Below are 19,927 nucleotides of genomic sequence, written 5' to 3' on the forward strand. Positions count from 1 at the left end.
ACTCATTCGGCCATAAAAAACATCAGAATCACGCCACCACTACGATCTAGACACTTTAATGGACCCTTTACAATTCCAAAAATGCTTATCTACACCAAATCTCAGTCCCTCCAGAAAAACGCTGATATTTTTTTGTGATTGTTGCGGGCAAAATCCTTGATTTTGCGGCACGTTTTCTTAAAAAATGCGATGGAATATGCGGGATATTTTTGCAATTGTATGCGATGAAATTGCGTGAACTTGCAAAAACTGCAGTTTGATGAAAAAGAGAAAAAAAGGTGATTCCCCCAACACCTTTTTCTCACTAGGCTACTACCTTAATGTAAAGAGTAATTTCTTATTACTTCCTATGATAAGCGAGCATACTAAATCACAGAATATTTAAGTTGCAATCTCTTACTTCAGCGTAAATTTTTACATACTACTAAAATAATTACAACTGTATGTTTTTGGTACTGTTCTGTAACAAAAAAGTGCAATCTTACAACTGTAAAGTTGCATCAACTTCTGAATGAAACTACAACAGTTTTAGTAGCCTAGTGAGAAGGAGGTGTTGGGGGAATCACTTTTTCACTTTTTCTCTATTTCATCAAACCGCAGTTTCGCAAGTTCTCGCAATATAATTTGGCTCCACTTTCATGTAACAAATCGGGAAACTACTTTGCGTGTTGTTTTGCACTTATTTTTGTTGGCAAATAAGAATGATTTGCGCGCTTCAAATTTCACCCTGGTATCACCGCGGGGTTTGCAGATGATGTTCACGTCACATAATTACGTCACTTCATAAGGTTCCCATGGCAATAGGGGGAAAATTGCGCTTTACTTGTGTGAAGTAAACGCAAAATTTTTCAACTTTTTGCTAATATATATGTGAATTTTTTGCAACGAAAATACAGTGATTATGAAATAATGCTAGCCCCGCATATTTTGCTTTCTGAAATCGACAATTTATGCGGCAAAAGCGCGGCGATTTGAAAAAATGCGACCCCGCATAAATATGCGGCCTTTGGCTGATTATGCATTAAACAGGCGATCGCATAATCGCGTTTTTCTGGAGGGACTGAAATCTTAGTTTTATTTTACCCCAGTTTGAAAACCAGGGGATTTTGAGGATTTATTCACTGCTTTTTTAAGGATGCCAATATACAAATCTGTACTGTTTTCCTTTGTATCTCAATAAAAATGAAACAAATGAGCTCATAATTGCATTATTAAACCCATGAAGGCCTGACTGGCTCATTGACCATTCTGTCTGTGCGTGTTTGGAGATGCTTTGCTTTTTGCTACAATTACAGGGTTTATTAAGAGCTAAGGCATTACAATGTGTCACTGACTCATTTCCCATGATCATAAATTATACAGAGGGCAGAAAATTACACGTATCAGTGGTACTGACACATGTTTGCATGTCAGAAATAAGGCCTGTGTCGTTATTTTCACAGACTAGGGCTGCCTTATGATATAGTCATGTAAAAATCACAGTGAGTCATATGAAGTGGGAAAAGCCCAGTCCTACAGTCCTAGGATGTAAATGGTGTGATCTTTGTTGTGTTTGACTTGACCGAGACACAGAGGCTGTGGAAATCCCACTTCTGTATGATGTCAGAATGAAAGTGTGGTCTCAGCGCAGAAGTACAATAGAGTCGGGACAGCTGAGTATCATAGCCCTAGGACTGTCACACCACGCTGGTCTCCTCTCTTCGGGCTGGAAAAATTAGAGCATATGGAGGCAAAAGTCATCAGATTTCTTTACAGCAGGAAATGCAAAGGTACTGTTGATTCTTGGACTTTCTCAGGTTGTTTTCTCATCACCCGTGACACTGGTTTGAAAGCGAACTCACGACTTGCTGTCAGTAGATCAACTGAAATGTGATTCTGGAACTGTACGATGAAATGGGTGCTAGCTTGTAGTTTTTCATGTTTGGATGAAGGACTAATTGAATAATTAAACTGCTATACGACAGCTAAATTATATGGCTCTTCTGTATCGTGTCATGTTTTTTTAATTGGAGCTTTAGTATTCAGGACAAGCAGGAATATCCATAGTTCTAGGCTTCCCAAGAGATCAATGTAAAGTTAAACATCAAAATTCAATATTTCAATAGGTTCTCGGGATTGAGCGGAGTAGTGTGTGTGTGTGTGTGTGCATGATGGACCTCTGTGAAGAGCTCTCTTGACCCTATCTTTCTGTCTATTGAGAAGTGTTAATGTAACAATTGACTTAATGATGATCATAAATCCTGTTCTTTGAAACATTTGATTTTGCATAAAGGGCTGAAATGTCTGCTCACCAGCTATTTTTGACATGTTTTGAGGAACTATACTAGAGCCGCATAGACTAGATTGTGAAATGTGGATGACAATTTTTTTTTTCTGTCTGAATCGGAGTTATATGTTATAGTGAGCAGTCCTACATTGAAATATTTTGCATTTTAATTGAGTTTTCCATGGAAAACAATGTCCAAAAGACACTTTCCTCCATAGAGGTTGAGTTTACCGGGCGTACATTTTTACGGTTTGAGCATTTAAAAAAGAAATGCTTATTTCCCCAGTTAGTTATCAAATTACAGGAAAAAATTGGCATCTCATGATTTTATTCATGCATTGAGTATAATTTTGGTGGCTTAAGGAATATTCCACATATGTGGAGTTCTATAGAAAACCTAAACCTGAAGCATCCTAGATTAAATTATGATGGCAAACTTTCCATTTGTAGGGAAAAAAAAATGTCTCTCATGGCCCTTGCTGAGGGATTATTTTTACCATAAGATAGAGTTTTTTCAAAAAATCTGACCAACCCCAAATGTTTAAATGTTAGTGTATGGTTAAGTTGTGTAGATAGATGATGGTGGTGGTGGTAAGTGTGTGATTTTTCAGTAGTACAATTTACATTCTGCTCTAAACACCTATAGAATGCATAACCGGAGTGTGAAGTATTGTAATAACTCTGCTTCTTCTCCTCCTCTGATTGGCAGAGATCCGAGCCCAGTTGGTGGAGCAGCTTAAGTGTTTGGACCAGCAATGTGAGCTCCGTGTGCAGCTCCTGCAGGACCTGCAGGACTTCTTCCGCAAGAAGGCGGAGATCGAGATGGACTACTCACGCAACCTGGAGAAACTAGCCGAGAGGTTCCTGGCCAAAACGCGTTACACAAAGGACCCTCAATTCAAGTAAGAGAGCATTTGGCCGTGTTTCCAGCAAGCCTTTTTTATTTAATTTGTTGCTGATACATCATAGTCCTGTGATCTGTGCCATTGCCTGGGCAAGGTTTGAAATCAATATGTTTATCCAGGTTTTATTTTCCATCTCTTACACAATCAAAAAGCTGTGTTGCAGTGAAAGTTGAGATGGTTGAGTCAACACCTGCCTTTTGGCTTATTCCAGATAAAGTCATTCAAATCTACGGTAAAAACTCATATTTTAGCATGTAGGCGTAAAGAGAGTCTCCTTGTTTGTCAGAATGATGATGAACCAGCTTCTGGCAATGTAAATACAGTAAGTCCTTTGAGGATTTCACAAGACCCCGCTGTTATTTAAGAGGGTTGTCTCATATCTCTGATGAGATAGCAGCAGGGATTCTGATCGTGGAATTAAATCGAGGATTTCTTTTGAAGTTCTTGGTTCTGCTCCAGTGACCCATATTTGATCCTGATTCTGTAGCAGTTAGTGTTATTATGGCATATTACAAAGAAACAGCTGGTGTAACGTAAAGAAAAGCAGTGGAAGTAGAGCAATTATGTTCTTACTCAAGATATAAATGTTTTTATTATCCTGTCTGATTGGCTATATTAGCTTATAATGTTAATTTTATTGTTTAGCATGAAACAAAACGGTCTTTTTAGTTACCCTGATATCATTTTTATACATAAAACTAGACTTTTGAACAGGCTTTTTAAAGCTTAGTTGTGTAGAAAGGCATGTGGCAATTATACTGAAGAGCTGGCATTAAATGAATGCAGGTTTTCCGATACCGACTAGCGAGCTTTGAGAATGATGCAATCTCACAGCAGTCATTATGACAGGATATGCCGCAGAAGAGCCTATTAATCAGTGGTACATAGTGTCTAAACGGATCTCTGTGGTCAGACGCTTGGATCCTGTTGGATTCAGTTTGATCTTGTGAAGATGTTAACCTCATCCTCAAAGAATAGCAAAGAAGAGTTTAAAGACCAATTAAAACTCAAAAGTTTTAAGTATAATTGCTTGCGCTGGCTTATGTGTGAATTATGACTCTTCTCGTTATCTGAAGCAGTTTGCGATGAGAACGTTTATGAAGGTAACAATAACATCTTCCCTGTCAACAAGCTTCCAGACTACTATAAAGTTTGCGTTCACATTTAGCAAGGTGCTTTGGTAACTCCCGATGTTCTGTATTTGCAGTGACACATTGTCACTCTTTTATGCTTGCTGTGTAAATAGGTTGGACTGGATTTGAGTTGTTTTTCAGATTCTAGTGTGCGTACCTTGACAGGTTTCTTTCTGGCGGTTTTGCTCCAGGCACTGTTTTGACATGGGGGATATCCAGTGCTTGAACTTTTCCTTTATTTCATTGTTTCTTTCATTTTCCACCTTGTCATAAGCTTCTCTTTGCTCCTTCCCTTTCCACTCTTTGACTTTTCATGTTGTTTTGCTCTTTGTATTTGCTCTTGACTCCTCAGCTCCCAATATAATGGTTTGGAGTGCTGAAGGCTTAAGTCTGGGAAAGTCAACATAAGGCTCTGTGACAGCTTCTAGAAATAATCAATAGATAGCACACATGTTTTTTTTGAGAGTGGTTTTGTGTGACAGCTCAGTGCTTTATCAGACCATGGTGCACATGAGACCCCTGTGTACCTTAGACCCTGGGAGAGGTTCAGTTTCAAAAAAGGAGAGCTACACGTGCTCTAGAATAAGCAATGGGTGTACACCACAATATTCATTTTTGGTCTACAGCAATATGTTATAAGATAGACTTATTTTTGTCTTTTCTTTTTTGAACAAAATGAATCAAGAAGTTACTGAAAAAATAAAATAATATTAATAATAATAAATTAACACTTTTATAATAAACAGTTTAAGAATAAGAATATATTTTATTTGAACATCTACATTTTAATTAAAAACATTTATAGAAAATTATACATTATAATACATGATGAACTATAATCAATTATTACTGGTTAATACAAATTTATAAATTGTATTAGTTTTTTAATCATTTTAATTAAGCTTATCAGAAATGAACTAATAATCATGGATTGATTGATGGAAAGTAATAAGAGAAGAAGAAAATGCGTAATTTTTTATGATACAATTTGAAGCACTTAGTGAATTTAAATTTTCTAATCTTAAGCATAAGAAGACTTCTCCATCAGGCATTTCTTTGCTCGCTTGTGCGTGCATTTCCTCATTTCTCACACATTTCTTCATTTTAACATAATTTCTTCTGCTTGTCTACTGATTTCCTCATAGCTCACTTTTGTTCTTCTACATTTCCCCGCATTACAGCATCTCTTTCTCTGAACACCCCCTCACTACACCAAGACTCCAGTAACCCCTGCTCATGTAACCCCTGATTCCAGTGACCCCACTGAGATAAATGTTCTAATCGGATTATAATCTCGTCCTAAATTCCATCCCCTGCCCTCCGTGGGTCCCCTGAGCCCCAGAAATCTAGTTTCAACATCTGCATGTTTAACAGGGAAAAGGCAACATCTGGGACTATGATGCCAGGAAGGAATGTGAGGTATTTTCCGGCCTCGCTCTTCCAGAAGAACGTAGCTGTCGGTGAGGCCCCAAACCGATAAACTAAAGGGGATCTATTGGAGATTCCTGATATGCTGCTTATGTTCTCACAGGGTAGAGTTCAGCTCAATGCCTTCCGTCAAGGGTCAAAAGGCTCCTCTATGTGTGGTATGACAGTGTACGTCATTTGTTCAGCAAGCCAGCGGGAGGCCCGATGACGAGTCTCCCAGCAATGAAAGGACAGCATGGTTAAGAAACACGCGGTCTGGAATGATAACACGCCGTGGTACTGACCTAATTTCTAACATGCCTGATTTTCTACAAATGGATTGAGTTGATACAAAGAAGCAACTGAAACTCACCACAACGTCTGGACTCATGACAAATAAGAAGTCCGGTGGTTACACTGGTGTCACACAAAAGCGGTGATGTGTCACACGCTTAATGGTCCACTGTGGTGATCCAAGATTACACCACGAGCCAAGAACAGGTTATGGACAATGGCGGTTTCATCATTTCATAGTTTTTTTAAATGTTGTCATATGGTGTTACCTCAATTCCTAATGTATTTACAAGATGAACGCACATGAACACCAAGTCGTTATTACGAGTGGGGAAACTCAACATTTTCTTTAAGCTATGAGTTGGGGGCATGTCAGTGAGAAAACATGTCAGATTTGTAAATTTAATTTAAAAAAAAAAGCAAATCAACACAATGATGTACATTCTTATTCATCGTTTTATAGATGTAGAGTTAAAAGTTGAATTTTAAGTAGAAAAGTTAAATCCTCACCTTGTTTCGACCAAAGTGACTTACTTGATCACACCTGACATCGTAAATACGACTTGCCAACTCGTAAATATGAACTTCCTAGGAGGACTTGAATGCACCATTAAGGTGTGTTTACGCCATATCGAAATTCCTATAATTACAAGATTCCAACTTGTAAAAAGCGTTCATGTCCTCATAGCACTCGTAAATACAATTTGTGAACCAGGAGCTTTCTGAGAGCTACGACTTGTACCACGTGACCGCTGTACCAGGCGTTGATGGTGTTGCCATAGAAAAGCAGAATTCCGAGTCAGAGGACATGAACAGCCATGTCACGTGTTGTCATCTTGAAATTACGAGATGGTAATTACGATATGGCATAAATGCACCATTAGTTCAGGGTTATCCAGCTCTACAAATGTGGGGCAACCAATCCTGCAGAGTTTAGCTTCAAACTGATCCAAAACACCTGCCTGGAAGTGTCTAGTCGTCTGTAAGACCTTAATTAACTGGTTCAGGTGTATTTAATTGAACCCTGCATTAATGGTACATTCAAGTCTTCTTGGGCAGTTAGTATTTACGATTGGGAGGTTGTAATTACGAGGTCAGGTGCATTCAATTTTATTTTATTTTTACATTCAAACCTTGGAGTAAGATTGTGATATACCTTTTCTACAGCAAGATTATGTATGATGACGAATGTGCAGCAGGTGCTTTTTATTGTTTTATTCGTTTTGCAAAGGTGCATTAAAGTGAGTTATGGCACAATAATGTCATATGTTGTATAGTCAGCTTAGCTGGTTTTGTTGTAAATGTAATTTAGCATATTTAAACAAATTTACCACCAACTACAGAAATCAACAAATTTACTGACAGTAAATATATTGTCAACAAGAATGGACACCCTTATCTGTCAGGAGACCAATGAACTTTGCCTATGTTAGACTTCCCTATACAAGTGTCGCAATGTTGCCTGTCCGGCAGTATCCAGTGTCATGATACCTCCCGGGAGGTGTGAGGAAGAGCTCAGGGTTTAGTTTGACAAGAGGAAGTTAGTCTGTCTGGTCTGGTGTGTGTGCCTGTACTTCATAAGTGTGTGACGGTAAGAGAAAGCAGGCAGGGTAAGTTTCATTTCCTCTCCATTCTGACTAGCTTGACTGATGTCTTTCCAGCATCATGTCTGGACAGAAACCGAGGCCTTGTAAAACACTTCTCACCAGAGTGAAGAATTCCCCTCAACACTTTCTCATGTACCTTACAAACAAGACTGAGTGAATGAGGCCATCCTTAAAAATATTTTAGTTTGTAGTAACAGTAAAAAATAAAAATAAAAAAGGGCCTGTAGGTCGAAAAAATTAACATTTTGGTGATGGTGATTTACGTAGGTATGAATTTAAACAAATTAGCATATCGTGACGTCACTGACTGGGTCTTCAACCCATGCCTTCGGCAAGTATAGGTCTCTGCAGGAAAGTAATGGGAGTTACCAGATCAGGGTGTTTTTAGATCAAGATACCTGATTGGCTGTCATCATAGTGATGGTAGGTTTAGGGGTGGGGTTAGGTAAGGGGGATCATTTTGATTGCATGATTTAGAAACAGTTTGTAAACACCCACAAGATCATAAACTCCCACATTTGCTCTGCAGAGTCTCGCCTTCGGGCGCATCACTGCAAACCTCATTTTGATTCAGGCTATATAGACCACAAACAAATTGAAATCTTTGTCAAAAAATGTTTATTGCATGAATTTCAGGTGAGAAGAAAAAAAGTAGGGTACTGTTATACTATTTTACTTGCAACCACCGCTAGGTGTCAATGCAACCTACAAATGAGAGACTGTTTACTTTGCTTTCTTGGGTTATCACTTTGAAAAAAATTCTGTTTGATTTGAGTGACAAGTGTTCATTGAATCGATTGTAATATCGATTTTACATGTCTAGATGCATTTTATACAGCAAATAACACCAAATATAGGTAAATCCACGAACAGGCAGGACGAATGTAAAGATTCAATATATTGGTAAAGACCAATATTTCTGATGATTATTGGCGTGAAGTTACGTGCACAATGACAAACAGGAGTGCAACATTCTCAAAAAACAATAAGCAGAGTGGACTGGCATAACAATGCAAAACATTTACTGCAGGCTTCAACATGGCTGTGTTTACGATTAGAAATGTCAACAACAACAACAAAAAAATAGCATACGGCGATTCTAGCCCGAATCTGTATCTGTATGAATACCAGCAGAATTCACATTTCTGTTGTAAAAAGAGAAACACTGTGCAGACATATTATTTGCTGTTATGCGTGTGTCCGAAGCTGCAGTTGCTGTGTGACGCGTACCCCCCCCCCCCCCAAAAAAAAGAAAACTGGACGCGCTCCGAGAGAAGGCCTTTAAAATCAGTTTCCTATTTTTGTTTTCGAAACATGTGTTGGTTGGTCCAATCGATTCGTGCAATAGATTTTCGAAGTTTTAGACTAGACGCGAGAAGGTATGGGAAAAGATCTGGGCACCAAGCGATAACCGTTGACTCTGACAGTGAATGAGAGTATGAGACGAAGCGAACGCACAGGCCATAGTGTGACAACTGTGTAAACATAGATGACATCACAGGGGTTTTATTACAGAAAGAACGTAGTCTTCATTTGTATGTAGGCCTAGGCAATTTATATGTTTACAATAATGCATTACTAAAATATAATTAATATTATTTTTTTTGCTTTTGTATTAGTTGTTTGAAGAGTAAAAAAATAAAAAATTATAAATTGGTTGGTCTTAACATAAATGTGCAAGTCGGTCGGACTAAAAGCAAAAAAAAAAAAAAAAAAATTGAGTCGGTCCTAAATTGACGGGGTCGGTCGGGTAGGATGGCCTGAATCGGTCACTCTTCACAGTGTACATTTGACTCTTAATGTTGCTTAGCACGTGTTGATCAAAAATACAGTAAAACTGTAAAAATGTGAAAATGTTTCCTATTTTAATATATTTTAAAATGTAATTTATTCCTGTGATGGATGACAAAGCTTAATTTTCAGCAGCCGTTACTTCAGTCAGAAATCATTTATATGCTGAATGAATAAAAAAGATCTTTTGAAACATTAGACATGTCTTTACTGTCACTTTTGAACAATTTAATGCACCCTTGTTTAGGATTACTTTCTCCTCATGGTCCATGTCTAAGTTCAGGACTTCCTGCTGTGTAGTAGTATCATTGATGAGTCCTGTCATTTTAGTCAAACCGAATGTCAGGAATTCCTTCGTATTCTTCATTTCTCAAATTCTTCACATGCCACCATGTCACGTCCCTAGTGTATGTCACCTAGGAATTAGCCCTTCTTGGATTTGTGGACTGTTCCATTGGTGAAAGACCGGCTCTGTCTGCGATGACCTTGCTGTTAATTGGCCAATTCCTCCTCTCATGTGACCTCAGCTTTTTCATGGCCTTCCAGAAATGACCCGGAGCTCCCTCGCCTGAATACCCATTTAAGAACCCTTTTCCCGTCAGGCCATACTAATCTCATCAACGTCCCTTTGTTCATTTCTCAAGAGGAATTGGGTTTCTCCTAGGACTCCATCTTATGTGGTTAAGCATGTGTTTTGCTTCTTTGCATATGAAAGGATGTTTCTCAGGGATGTCAAAGTCTCAGTTTGGTTTTAATCATTCAACAATTAATAGACTTTCAGTTTCAAATTTGTATTCTTAGTTTTTATACACAATTTAGAATTTATGAAGATTTAAAGATTTGTTTTGATGGTTTATTCTCATGCTCCTTGTGTGGTTATATGTCCTACTCAATGACAATAACGGAGGTGTTACCACCATTTTTTGGCACACATCTCCGTGGTTTAGCATCAGGAACTTTCCTTCTTTGAACCCTTGTTGTGCAAGACATTTATTTTTGCTTCACTTCTTGCTACATGCTCGAACCGGTTTCATTCTTCCCTGCTTCGCAAGTCTTGCTTTATACCAGCATATTGTGAGATCATTGGCAGAGCCAGCATCAAGATCTCATTCCTTTCTTTACCTCAGCCGTAGCCTCCAAACATCCAAATGCAATTATTTCTGCTACACTTCTTAACCGCTGTTGTTTAGATGGGGGGAAAGGGTGTCTGGGAAAGTTGATGGAGAGATACGCTATTTGTGAGAGTGGTGTGCACACGGATGTTTTAAACATGCTGACTTTAGTTGCATTTGTAGTTGAATCACTAAAAATGATGTTTCCATTTTCAGTGCAGCATATACAGTATTTGAGCACTTTTGAGCTCCATGAACAAGCAATTACTGAAATTCAGCAGTCCGTCAAATAATTAAACTCTAATTATTTGAATCTCTTGTCTTTATCATCTGTTGAAATACCTTGGTTGTTTGATGACAACAGTTAATTTGGTCGTTTTTATTCTGATTCCATCATCAGAAGAGTTACACGATGAAGTGAGATGTGTCATGTCCTTTCCACAACACTGACAGATGCTGAGTTTTGAGGGGAGAACAGGCTGTGATGTACCTCTGCCGAGCCCCCCGCTGAGCTCTGAACGCTGGCTGATTTCCCCTCTCTTTGAACTCGTCGGGAGGAGTGTCTGTCTGAAGTCGTTTCGGCAGGCGAAGCTAGAGGGAATGTCCTGTACAGAGAGCCAGGGTCTCAGTCAAGTGATATGATTAATCCAGCGTGCTTTTCAATATAGAGGACTGTGTCAGACGCATGTTAATACACATCTGTACATCGCTGGAGGTTTATTGCCCAGACTCAGACTACCTCAGGATAACAGAAGCACTTGGTTTTAGCCCAGATTCAAATATGCTAAAGCAGTTTCAGATGATTCTGATGTCCTGCCATTTATGTAGTATGATTTGTGGAGCATATTCTGCACAAAAGTTAATATGGTTTTTGAAAAGGTACTATGATTTTGACCTGTGCTTTGAAATACCATGCAATGCACTTTTTAAATAATTTGGACCAAATTGTGGCAAAACATGGAAATAATTAGTTTTTATCCTATTGTTTACTATATTACTGTACTTGGTTGGTGTCTTTGTGAGTTTTGGTTCTTTTGCTGTTGTAAGCTGTAAGGACCTTTTGAAATAACTGAAATCATGAAGTAATATGCACACATAATGCGCTCAAGACCTGCTTGAAACTACTTTAGCTGTGCATTTCCATGAAAATAATTGCACAATTTAGAACGTTCGTCAGCCAATCAGATTCAAGCATTCAACAGGCCTGTGGTATAAATCTATTCAGTCCACCCCGTGGAAGTGTTTTTATGAGTTGCTGTCAATCTCAAATGAGAGTGGAAATGGAGTTGCCCTTGCAGGCCACAAATTGTTTAGGCCGTAAACGTACACATTGGAATCACACTGTTGAATTAGGTTGCTTGTTGTTTGGGTAGATGTGATGAATGGATGTTAGATCATTTTAGTTCTCACAGATGCTCAGTGTTAGCTTGAACAGCAGGACTAAGGTCATGTGTTAGCTGTTCCTCTGTAAACAGTCAGTCTGTAATACATTAACAGACAGCCAGATGGTTTCTTCGGGCTCTTTAGATGCAGTCTTTCCTGATTCTACCTCTCTGTGGACATTTCAGACTGTCTGGTCTGAAGAAACCTCAGGCTCTGCCCCACCCGTGCAGAGGCATTTTAGCAGCAGGGAACGGGCCCCACCTCATGGGCTTCTACGGAACCCTGAGCATCAGCTGTCTTCTCTGGCATGCAAAGGCCGCTAGGTCCATCCCTCCAGCATATGCCTGGAGTAACGTAGGGCTTAGCAGAATTCCTCTTTGGCATGACATCCATTGCTCTGTTGTCCATGAGTGAAATTCACATAGAGGGCAACAGGTTTATCAGGATGAATCTATATGCATGAGTAACCTTCTTAACCACAGAAACATTTAACATCCTGGACACATTCCCTATTAGAGCAGGAGTCTGCAGGGCTTTTTTGAGCTGATTTATCTGTAATGACGATGTGTGTGTCTCAAGGGCTGTTCACAGTGATTTGTAGTGACACAATGATCCGAAGTCATTAGTTTTCAAAAACTGTTGACTGTTTGAATGATTGATGGTAATGAGACTTTTTGCATTTATGAGCTTTATATGAGCAGTTGCTCATCTGCATAGAACTTAGTGTGTGTGTGTGTGTGTGGTCAGTATAGGGGTAATGTATATTTATAATGTATTTGAAATGATTTTGCTGGTTAAATAAAATGAAACAACTATATGTGAAAAATGTTGTGATTTAAATTTTTTCGGGGCAAATTTCCTGAAGATTGTGTCGGTATATATTAATATACATTTTAAGAGTGCATCTAATTCAAACCAAAGAAAGAAAAAGTTTGAATCTTTTTCCATTAGTTTTTACAGGCATCAAACTATTTCAGTGATTTAAATCAAATCAGTGATTCAATTTCATTTGCATCATCACTCTAAAATGTTTACAGAAGTCCTTGTTTTCTGTATTAAAAATGTGTGGGAAAATATACCTTGTTTATTTAAGAAATATATATTTAAAAAAATTAGTTCTTATATTATTAAACATTTTAAATCTATTTTGCTTGAAATTATTTGACTGAATCATTTGCTTATGGTTAAACGATTCTTCTGATTCCTTTTGATTATTTTTTGTGATTGAATCACTGTCCGAAAAAAAAAAAAAAAAATATATAATAATAATAATAATAATAATAATAATTTGCAACTACTGCAAAATCATATAAACCACCTAGAATGTATTTTTTTTTAACAGCTTCTTTCAGCTGATTCATCTGTTCTCTCCTCTATAATGAGTGATGAAAACTGTGGGTTTTTTTTCTTTGCTTTCCTCTGCAGAAAAGAGCAGAATGTCTTGTCTCCAGTCAACTGCTGGAACCTTCTCTTGTCTCAGGTGAAGAGAGAGAGTCGAGACCACGCCACACTCAGCGATCTCTACCTCAACAACATCATCCCACGCTTCGCCCAGGTCAGCGAGGACTCAGGACGCCTCTTCAAAAAGGTGATGTTTGTCTTTACATAGACCAGCCGATTTCTCCATTAAACCCTGTATAGTGGTCACTGAGCTTGACACCTCATTTTTTTACTGGATTTTCAGTTGTATATATCATTTAGTTGTTTTATGTCTCATACATGATATAATTTGTCAATATTTAGATTATTTAGGGCTAGTAAAATGAACATGTTAACAGTTTGGTTCACAACTGTCCTCTGTTAATTCTTCTGCATTCTTATGCTTTTTAAAGCTGTTAATGAGATGATCAGAATCTGAAGTTTCAAGCTAAAAATCTGTACCCTGTTTTTATTTGCTCAGGTCAAGCTAATAGATGCAAGAGAGCATCATTCTCATTCCTCTTGGCTTGTCTAGACTGGTTAGACGGGCAGAAATTCAGGTCGCTCACTATCTAGACCCAGAGCTGTGAAAGAGATGCTTTCTTAACCACACATTTCCAGTGTTCATTGGTTATGGAGTTTGATCTGGTCTGTTTAAGGTCATATCCAGCTTTATTTATTGAGACGAAATGTCCTTAAAGTGATAGTGTACCCAAAAATACAAAAATTCTATCACCCAATTGTTGTTCCTAACCTTTATGAATTTCTTTCTTCTGTTAAACATAGAAAATATTTTGGAAAATGTGTTGAACTGTGCATTTATTGGTCCCCATTGACATTGACCAATGTGGACCAAAAACTGTTTGGTTGATGATGACAGAATTTTCACTTTTGGGTGAACTATCCCTTTAAAGCAAGAACCCATCAGTTGAGCAGGGTGTTTTGGCACTTTTATCAGAAAGAGATTGAGAAGCTAATTCCGAATGATGTTCATTTGATAAGACCCGTTGTGATATAGTCAGAGGTCTCAGCTATGCATAATTTAAGGTTTATTGCAACTTTCTCTTCCTAAACTTTTCTAAAAATTCCAAATCGAGAGGGAGAAAGAACTCACCTCAGTCTTAAATCACATTTTTCCCCCCTGTATATCTAGCGGCAAGTCTCTTAGACCCCAATCAACACTTCTTTCTCTCCTGCTGTCTCTCTGTCTGTTCCTCCGTTCCCGTGAGAGAGAGATGAGCCTCTCCTCAACTTCCTCTGTCTCTTTCTCCTGTTGTTTTGCTTATCCACTCTCCATGCTGCAGAAATAACAGTCCTTTAATTGAACGCTCCTGGCCGGCCTCTCTCTAGAGGCTTCCTGGGAATCGCTGAAGTCTGTGCAATTGGACTTACCCCATGTCCCAGTGGTGCACATCTCCCACCTGTCTTAAAAGCGCTATGACATGCTGGAGAAATTCTGCACTCTAAATGCAAATATAGTCAAGGGAGCCGTGGCCGGAGGAGGTTTACGACTTTATTGAACTATAAGCACTGACACACAATAAAGGAAGACAATCTTAGAAGTGGAGAAAGAGAAGTTTTGGCCATCACATTTTGGATGAATCTTGTTTATTTAATCTCTTATTTAGTGCCTGATGAGGAATGTAGCACAATTTAATTCAACCACTTTTAGCTTCTAATATAATGTGATATGTAATTACATTTTAACAAGAGAAAAAATAAATGTTGTAAAATAATTTTCTGCCATCTCTTATTGGCAGCAAATAGTGGAGAGACAAAAAACAGTACAACATTGGTTATCATAGATTGACATAAAAAATTATATATATATATATACAAATTATTTTAATAAAAGTAAAGTTAAAAGTAATCCACTACAAATTACTACTTTGAAATTGCAATTTGATTACATTACAGATTGCTGCATTTAAAAAGTAATCAGATTAATAATTACTTTCAAGTTACTTTCATGTTTACTCTATCAAAAATGCACTAAAAAGAGAGAAAAAAACTTTTATTTCAGTAATTTAATATTGACTGAAATAAATTACTTAAAGGGTTAGTTCACCCAAAAATAAAATTTAGCCCATAAATTACTCAACCTCAAGTTATCCTATGTGTATATGACTTTTTTCTTTCAGACAAATCCAGTCGGAGTTATATTAAAAATGGTCCTTTGATCCTTTCAAGCTGTTTAAAGGAAGCAAAGTGGAAAACCAGTCTCCTCTCGGCTTAAATTGAAATTATCAGACATTCTTCTTTACAAATCCTCATTTTGTACTTCTAATCAGTGAACGTTGTTTTGATCTCTGCCCAGTGCTTCCGTGTTCATCACTTCTGAGCAGTGTATGTGCAAAGCCAACCTCATACGTCATCTACAACAGTGAGCGCAAGCTAGATTAAATTATTAAATTTTAAATATGGTTATTTTTCTTACAAAAACAAATCGATTCGCTACAGGAAGACTTTGTTCACCCCCCAGAGCTGTGTGAGACACTTTTTTTTATTATGGATGGTTGGTTTTTATTTAACTTCTTTTGGAATGATGGACCGCAAAACCTGCTGAGTACCATTAAATGGCTTGAAATATCAAAGACAATTTTTTTATTTAACTCTGAATGGATTCGTATGAAAGAAGAAAGTAAAATACACCTAGGATGACTTGAGGGTAAGTAATTTATGGGCTTATTTAAATTTTTGAGTGAACTAACGCTTTAAGTATGAAAAGAGCAACTTGAACGATCACTTACATTTTTTCCTGATAACAACAAAAGAATAAACTTAACATTTTCCGTCATTTTTGATCATACAGAAAAGAGTAATACATCATTTGAAACTGTAAAAGGTCTATACTCACATTATCAACAGAACGTTGTGCTTTTGTAAAATAAAGAAAGCAAACAGGGTGTACTTTCTGCCGTCTCAGTCTCTGTGAACTTCTTTCTAAAAAGTGTCACAAAAATTAACAAAAACTTCACAAACAGACATGAGAAATAAATCTATAGAAATACTGAAGTGTATATTTTTAAATAAAGTTTATAATATTCTCTGATAAAGTAATCCATATGAAACCAACGTAAGGTTCAGTCTTTACTGTCTGGGCTCATTATCTGTAATGCGGTCACACCCACTCACAGCATGCGCTATTCATGCCGTATGCATTCATGCACATGAGCCACGCAAACCTCTAAACACCCACATCAAATCCATAAGCAAATCAGAAAGATTCATCACGTTTATCTAGGCTGCTTTTCATTTTTGGAAGAAGATGCACTGTGATGAATCACATTTTAACTCCCATTCTCTGGTGATTTATTAAAGGGGGTACTGTCATGCACAAAATGATTTATTTATTTATTTTATTTATTTATTTTGTAACTGTAATAAATTTACATATGATTAAAATGTAATGCATTAAATTATTGCGTTATCAGAAAAAATAATTAGAACACAATGATGTTACTGTGTAACGCATTATACCCAACTCAGGCCATTTATTATGAAAATAATTATTGGCTTTTCTGTGTAGTCCAGAATTTTAATATTGGTGCATAGATGTGTTTGGAAAACCTATTTGGAGACCCATTTAGTGACACTGACACTAACTGTGATGAAAATAGGTAATCAGGAAAAGACAATAGATTGGCTGTGCTTTGAACTCCAGTAACCAACAAACATTATTAATTTTGTGGACTTATTTTTCAAACATTTCTCTGCTGAAGCAGCTCTAATCACTGAGTACAAGTACAATGTGTGTGTGTGTGTGTTTTACTAAACATTGATTTAAGAGAAAGGATTTTCATCAATTCAGCCACATGCTCTTGTTTTTTGGGGGAATTAGTAGCAGAGGTGCAGGAACAATCCTTTGACATGTGGCTGATGTTGAGTGCCAGTAAACCAGTCCCCTCACACACACCCCAAAGTGATGCTTCTTTGACAGATTTGTGCAGGACCAAAACCAATCTCCTTCTGTCTCTGACAAACGTGTGAAAACGTCATTTTCATTTAACAAGTGCATCTTGCCATTAAGGCTCATAAATCCATGTCTTCTCGTCCCAGTGTCTCTCCCCTGTTTCCCAATAGATTCAAAGAGGCCTCCATGGAAAATCAATAGTTTACTCCCTTTTTTTTGCTGCTTTTTGTGTTGTCTTTTGAGTGTGTCTCTGAGCAGATGGAGTAATGCAGCTCTGTCTGCTCCGACCGCACTCTTCATGATCCATTTCACTGCAGAAGTGTTATGCTGCTTAGGGGAAGTGTTATGTGTGTCTGTGAGTGGAAGAGCAAGAGAGAGGAAGGAAAAGTGGAAGCGAGTAGCTTAAACCCAACAATCCTAATAGAAAGAGCAGACTGAATAAATCCATCAAATGTTTCTTATTGATCTGATCTGAAGTAGTGCACCAATTGGGCATACTGGAGCCAGACCCCACTTCACATGTCTCCCCCCAGCAGCTGGGGACACCATATGCTTCTCCCACACCGCTCACACATGACAGGAAAATGTAATTCTCATAAATGAAGAATTTGGATGTTTGTTTGGAGGTATTTTTTTGGCCTTTCCACTGGAGAAATGCACTGGTATACCTGACCACCACATTCCAAAGATAAAAATTGCTTTAATTTTATGTCTTAATGTCAATAAAAAATAGTTTGGCCTTCATTGAAGTGGATGGAACTTCAACATTGTACAGCAGTGTTATTTGTAGATTTTAAATACTATTTTGGTGACATTTTAATATTTTAAAGAATTATATGCATACTTTACTGTTTTAAATTAGTATACATAAAATACTTTAAGTGTGATATTTTAATTATATGTTGACTAAATTCCTTAGACATGTTTAGAGAGGTGAGGTGAGTATCTCCAGACAGGCAGTTCATCCTCTGCTCTGAATTTGGGTGTTCTTGTGCATTCTTACATACAGTATTATCCAGTCCATTGCCTCCAAATAAATCCCATCAGAACACCATTATGAATGACTCCCCAAAGGGGATCTCCAATGGGACGCCTCCCCACAGCCTACTCATCCATCTCAGCTTTCAAATGGTTAAAATGAACTCCAGTCTTTCCATCCTGGATGAAACGGGAAGGGAAGTGTGGGACTGCACAATCACTGTTTGTGAAGATTGACAGATTGACTGTGTGAACACTCTCTCAATTTTACTCTTTCACCCTTAACTTCCCTTCTGTCTTTTATGCCTGTGCACACACTTCATCGCAGTTCAGTCCCATATTTCCGTTTTCTTACATCATTTCCATCACTTCTCATCCTCAAGAACTCAAGAGCTGATTGACATCTGTCCAAAAACATCCATTAAAACCTCAATCAGACCTTCAAAAACAGAAAAACCCACAAAAAATTCAATGTGAGGAATAGAGAAGGAGTGACTAAGTCAATGCCCACAGTGAATGCTAGACATTTTCTTGGCTGGCTCTCAAGTTATCAGCCCACAGTGACTGAAGTTTGGACTTGAATTCGAGCACTTCATCTTCATGTCATACTGTGCCTACGTTCCCGAACTTTCTCTTACAAAACACAGCATCCACCAGTGCGGCAAACCACCATTTCCATCTCACAAAGTTTACCAGACCTCTTTATTCCAGTCTCAAAGAGGAAGTCTTATTAAAATCACAAATAATGGTTTCAAGTTTCAGTTCAACTGCAAAATTTTTGACATTCATTATATATTGATTGACACTGAACAGAAATAACAGAAGTGTAACCTTTAGACAAATGCAAAAGCAGAACTAACTGAAAATAGAGTTGCTTGTGACTTAAAGGAATAGTTCACCCCAAAACAAAAATATTCATATGTGGTAGTACTTTAAAGGCATAAATAAATTGGTGTTTCAGCCCATTTTATTTCCATAATATGACATATTTCCGACTGAGAAACAGTGTACAAGTAGAAAAAGAAGCTTTGACCATTGTGTGCCATTCCTCATTCTTTAAAAATTCTTTGAATGGTCCATTTTGTATGTGCCCAATTGCCCATATGGTTAAATCGGCTCACTGTGCAGTGGTCCAGTATAATGTGACTGTTTGGGCAGGACAGTATTGAGCTAGATGTGTTTGAGGTTAGTTGGTGATGACCTCCATTACTGAGGGAGCAGAAAAGTGTCTCATCAGTCTAACAGTGATGGCTTCAGAGCTCACAGCCCAAAAAGGATGGTCAGGTTTAATAATAGAGAGCAGGGCACTATTGTTAATCATGATCTACACAATTATGTCCCTCTATTTCTTTTATATTCATGTTTTTTTTTTTCTTTTTATCTTGCAGAGTAAAGAAGTGGGCCTCCAGCTGCAGGAGGATCTGATGAAGGTCCTCAATGAGTTGTACACGGTAAGATCCAAACAGCCTGGTCGAGGATGTCCTCTGTCTCTCTGGTTGCTCTGCATCAGCATGCTGCAGCGATGAGGCATCGAGTCTCTGCTTCAGCCGAGTGGTTATTTTGGTCTCTTGTGGTTGTGGTTCCAATCACTATTTTTGAGGCGTGGGGTGGCTATAGTTACTTTTTCTTCTTGTTGAAAATATTTCGAAAGCTTTTAGTCACTGTGTGCCCCCTGTGTGTGGTGGTTTTACAGGGTGTGTCCATGTGGAATCATTGAAT

General features: G+C 37.9%; 1 protein-coding gene across 3 annotated transcripts in view; it reads left to right on the forward strand.

Annotated features, from left to right (window-relative positions):
• srgap2 (SLIT-ROBO Rho GTPase activating protein 2) overlaps positions 1-19,927 on the forward strand; it is an 86,176-nt gene that overhangs the window by 40,831 nt on the left and 25,418 nt on the right. For 2 of the 3 annotated variants that reach the window (XM_026221355.1, XM_026221357.1), the window contains exons 3-5: positions 2,976-3,168; positions 13,324-13,486; positions 19,597-19,659. In XM_026221355.1, coding sequence (XP_026077140.1) covers positions 2,976-3,168; positions 13,324-13,486; positions 19,597-19,659 — 419 coding nt within the window. Of the gene's footprint in view, positions 1-1,584; positions 1,770-2,975; positions 3,169-13,323; positions 13,487-19,596; positions 19,660-19,927 lie in introns of those variants that run through there. The other variant, XM_026221356.1, reaches the window with a different exon arrangement.

This window comes from Carassius auratus, chromosome 36, assembly GCF_003368295.1.
Source record: "Carassius auratus strain Wakin chromosome 36, ASM336829v1, whole genome shotgun sequence".
Lineage (NCBI taxonomy): Eukaryota > Metazoa > Chordata > Actinopteri > Cypriniformes > Cyprinidae > Carassius > Carassius auratus.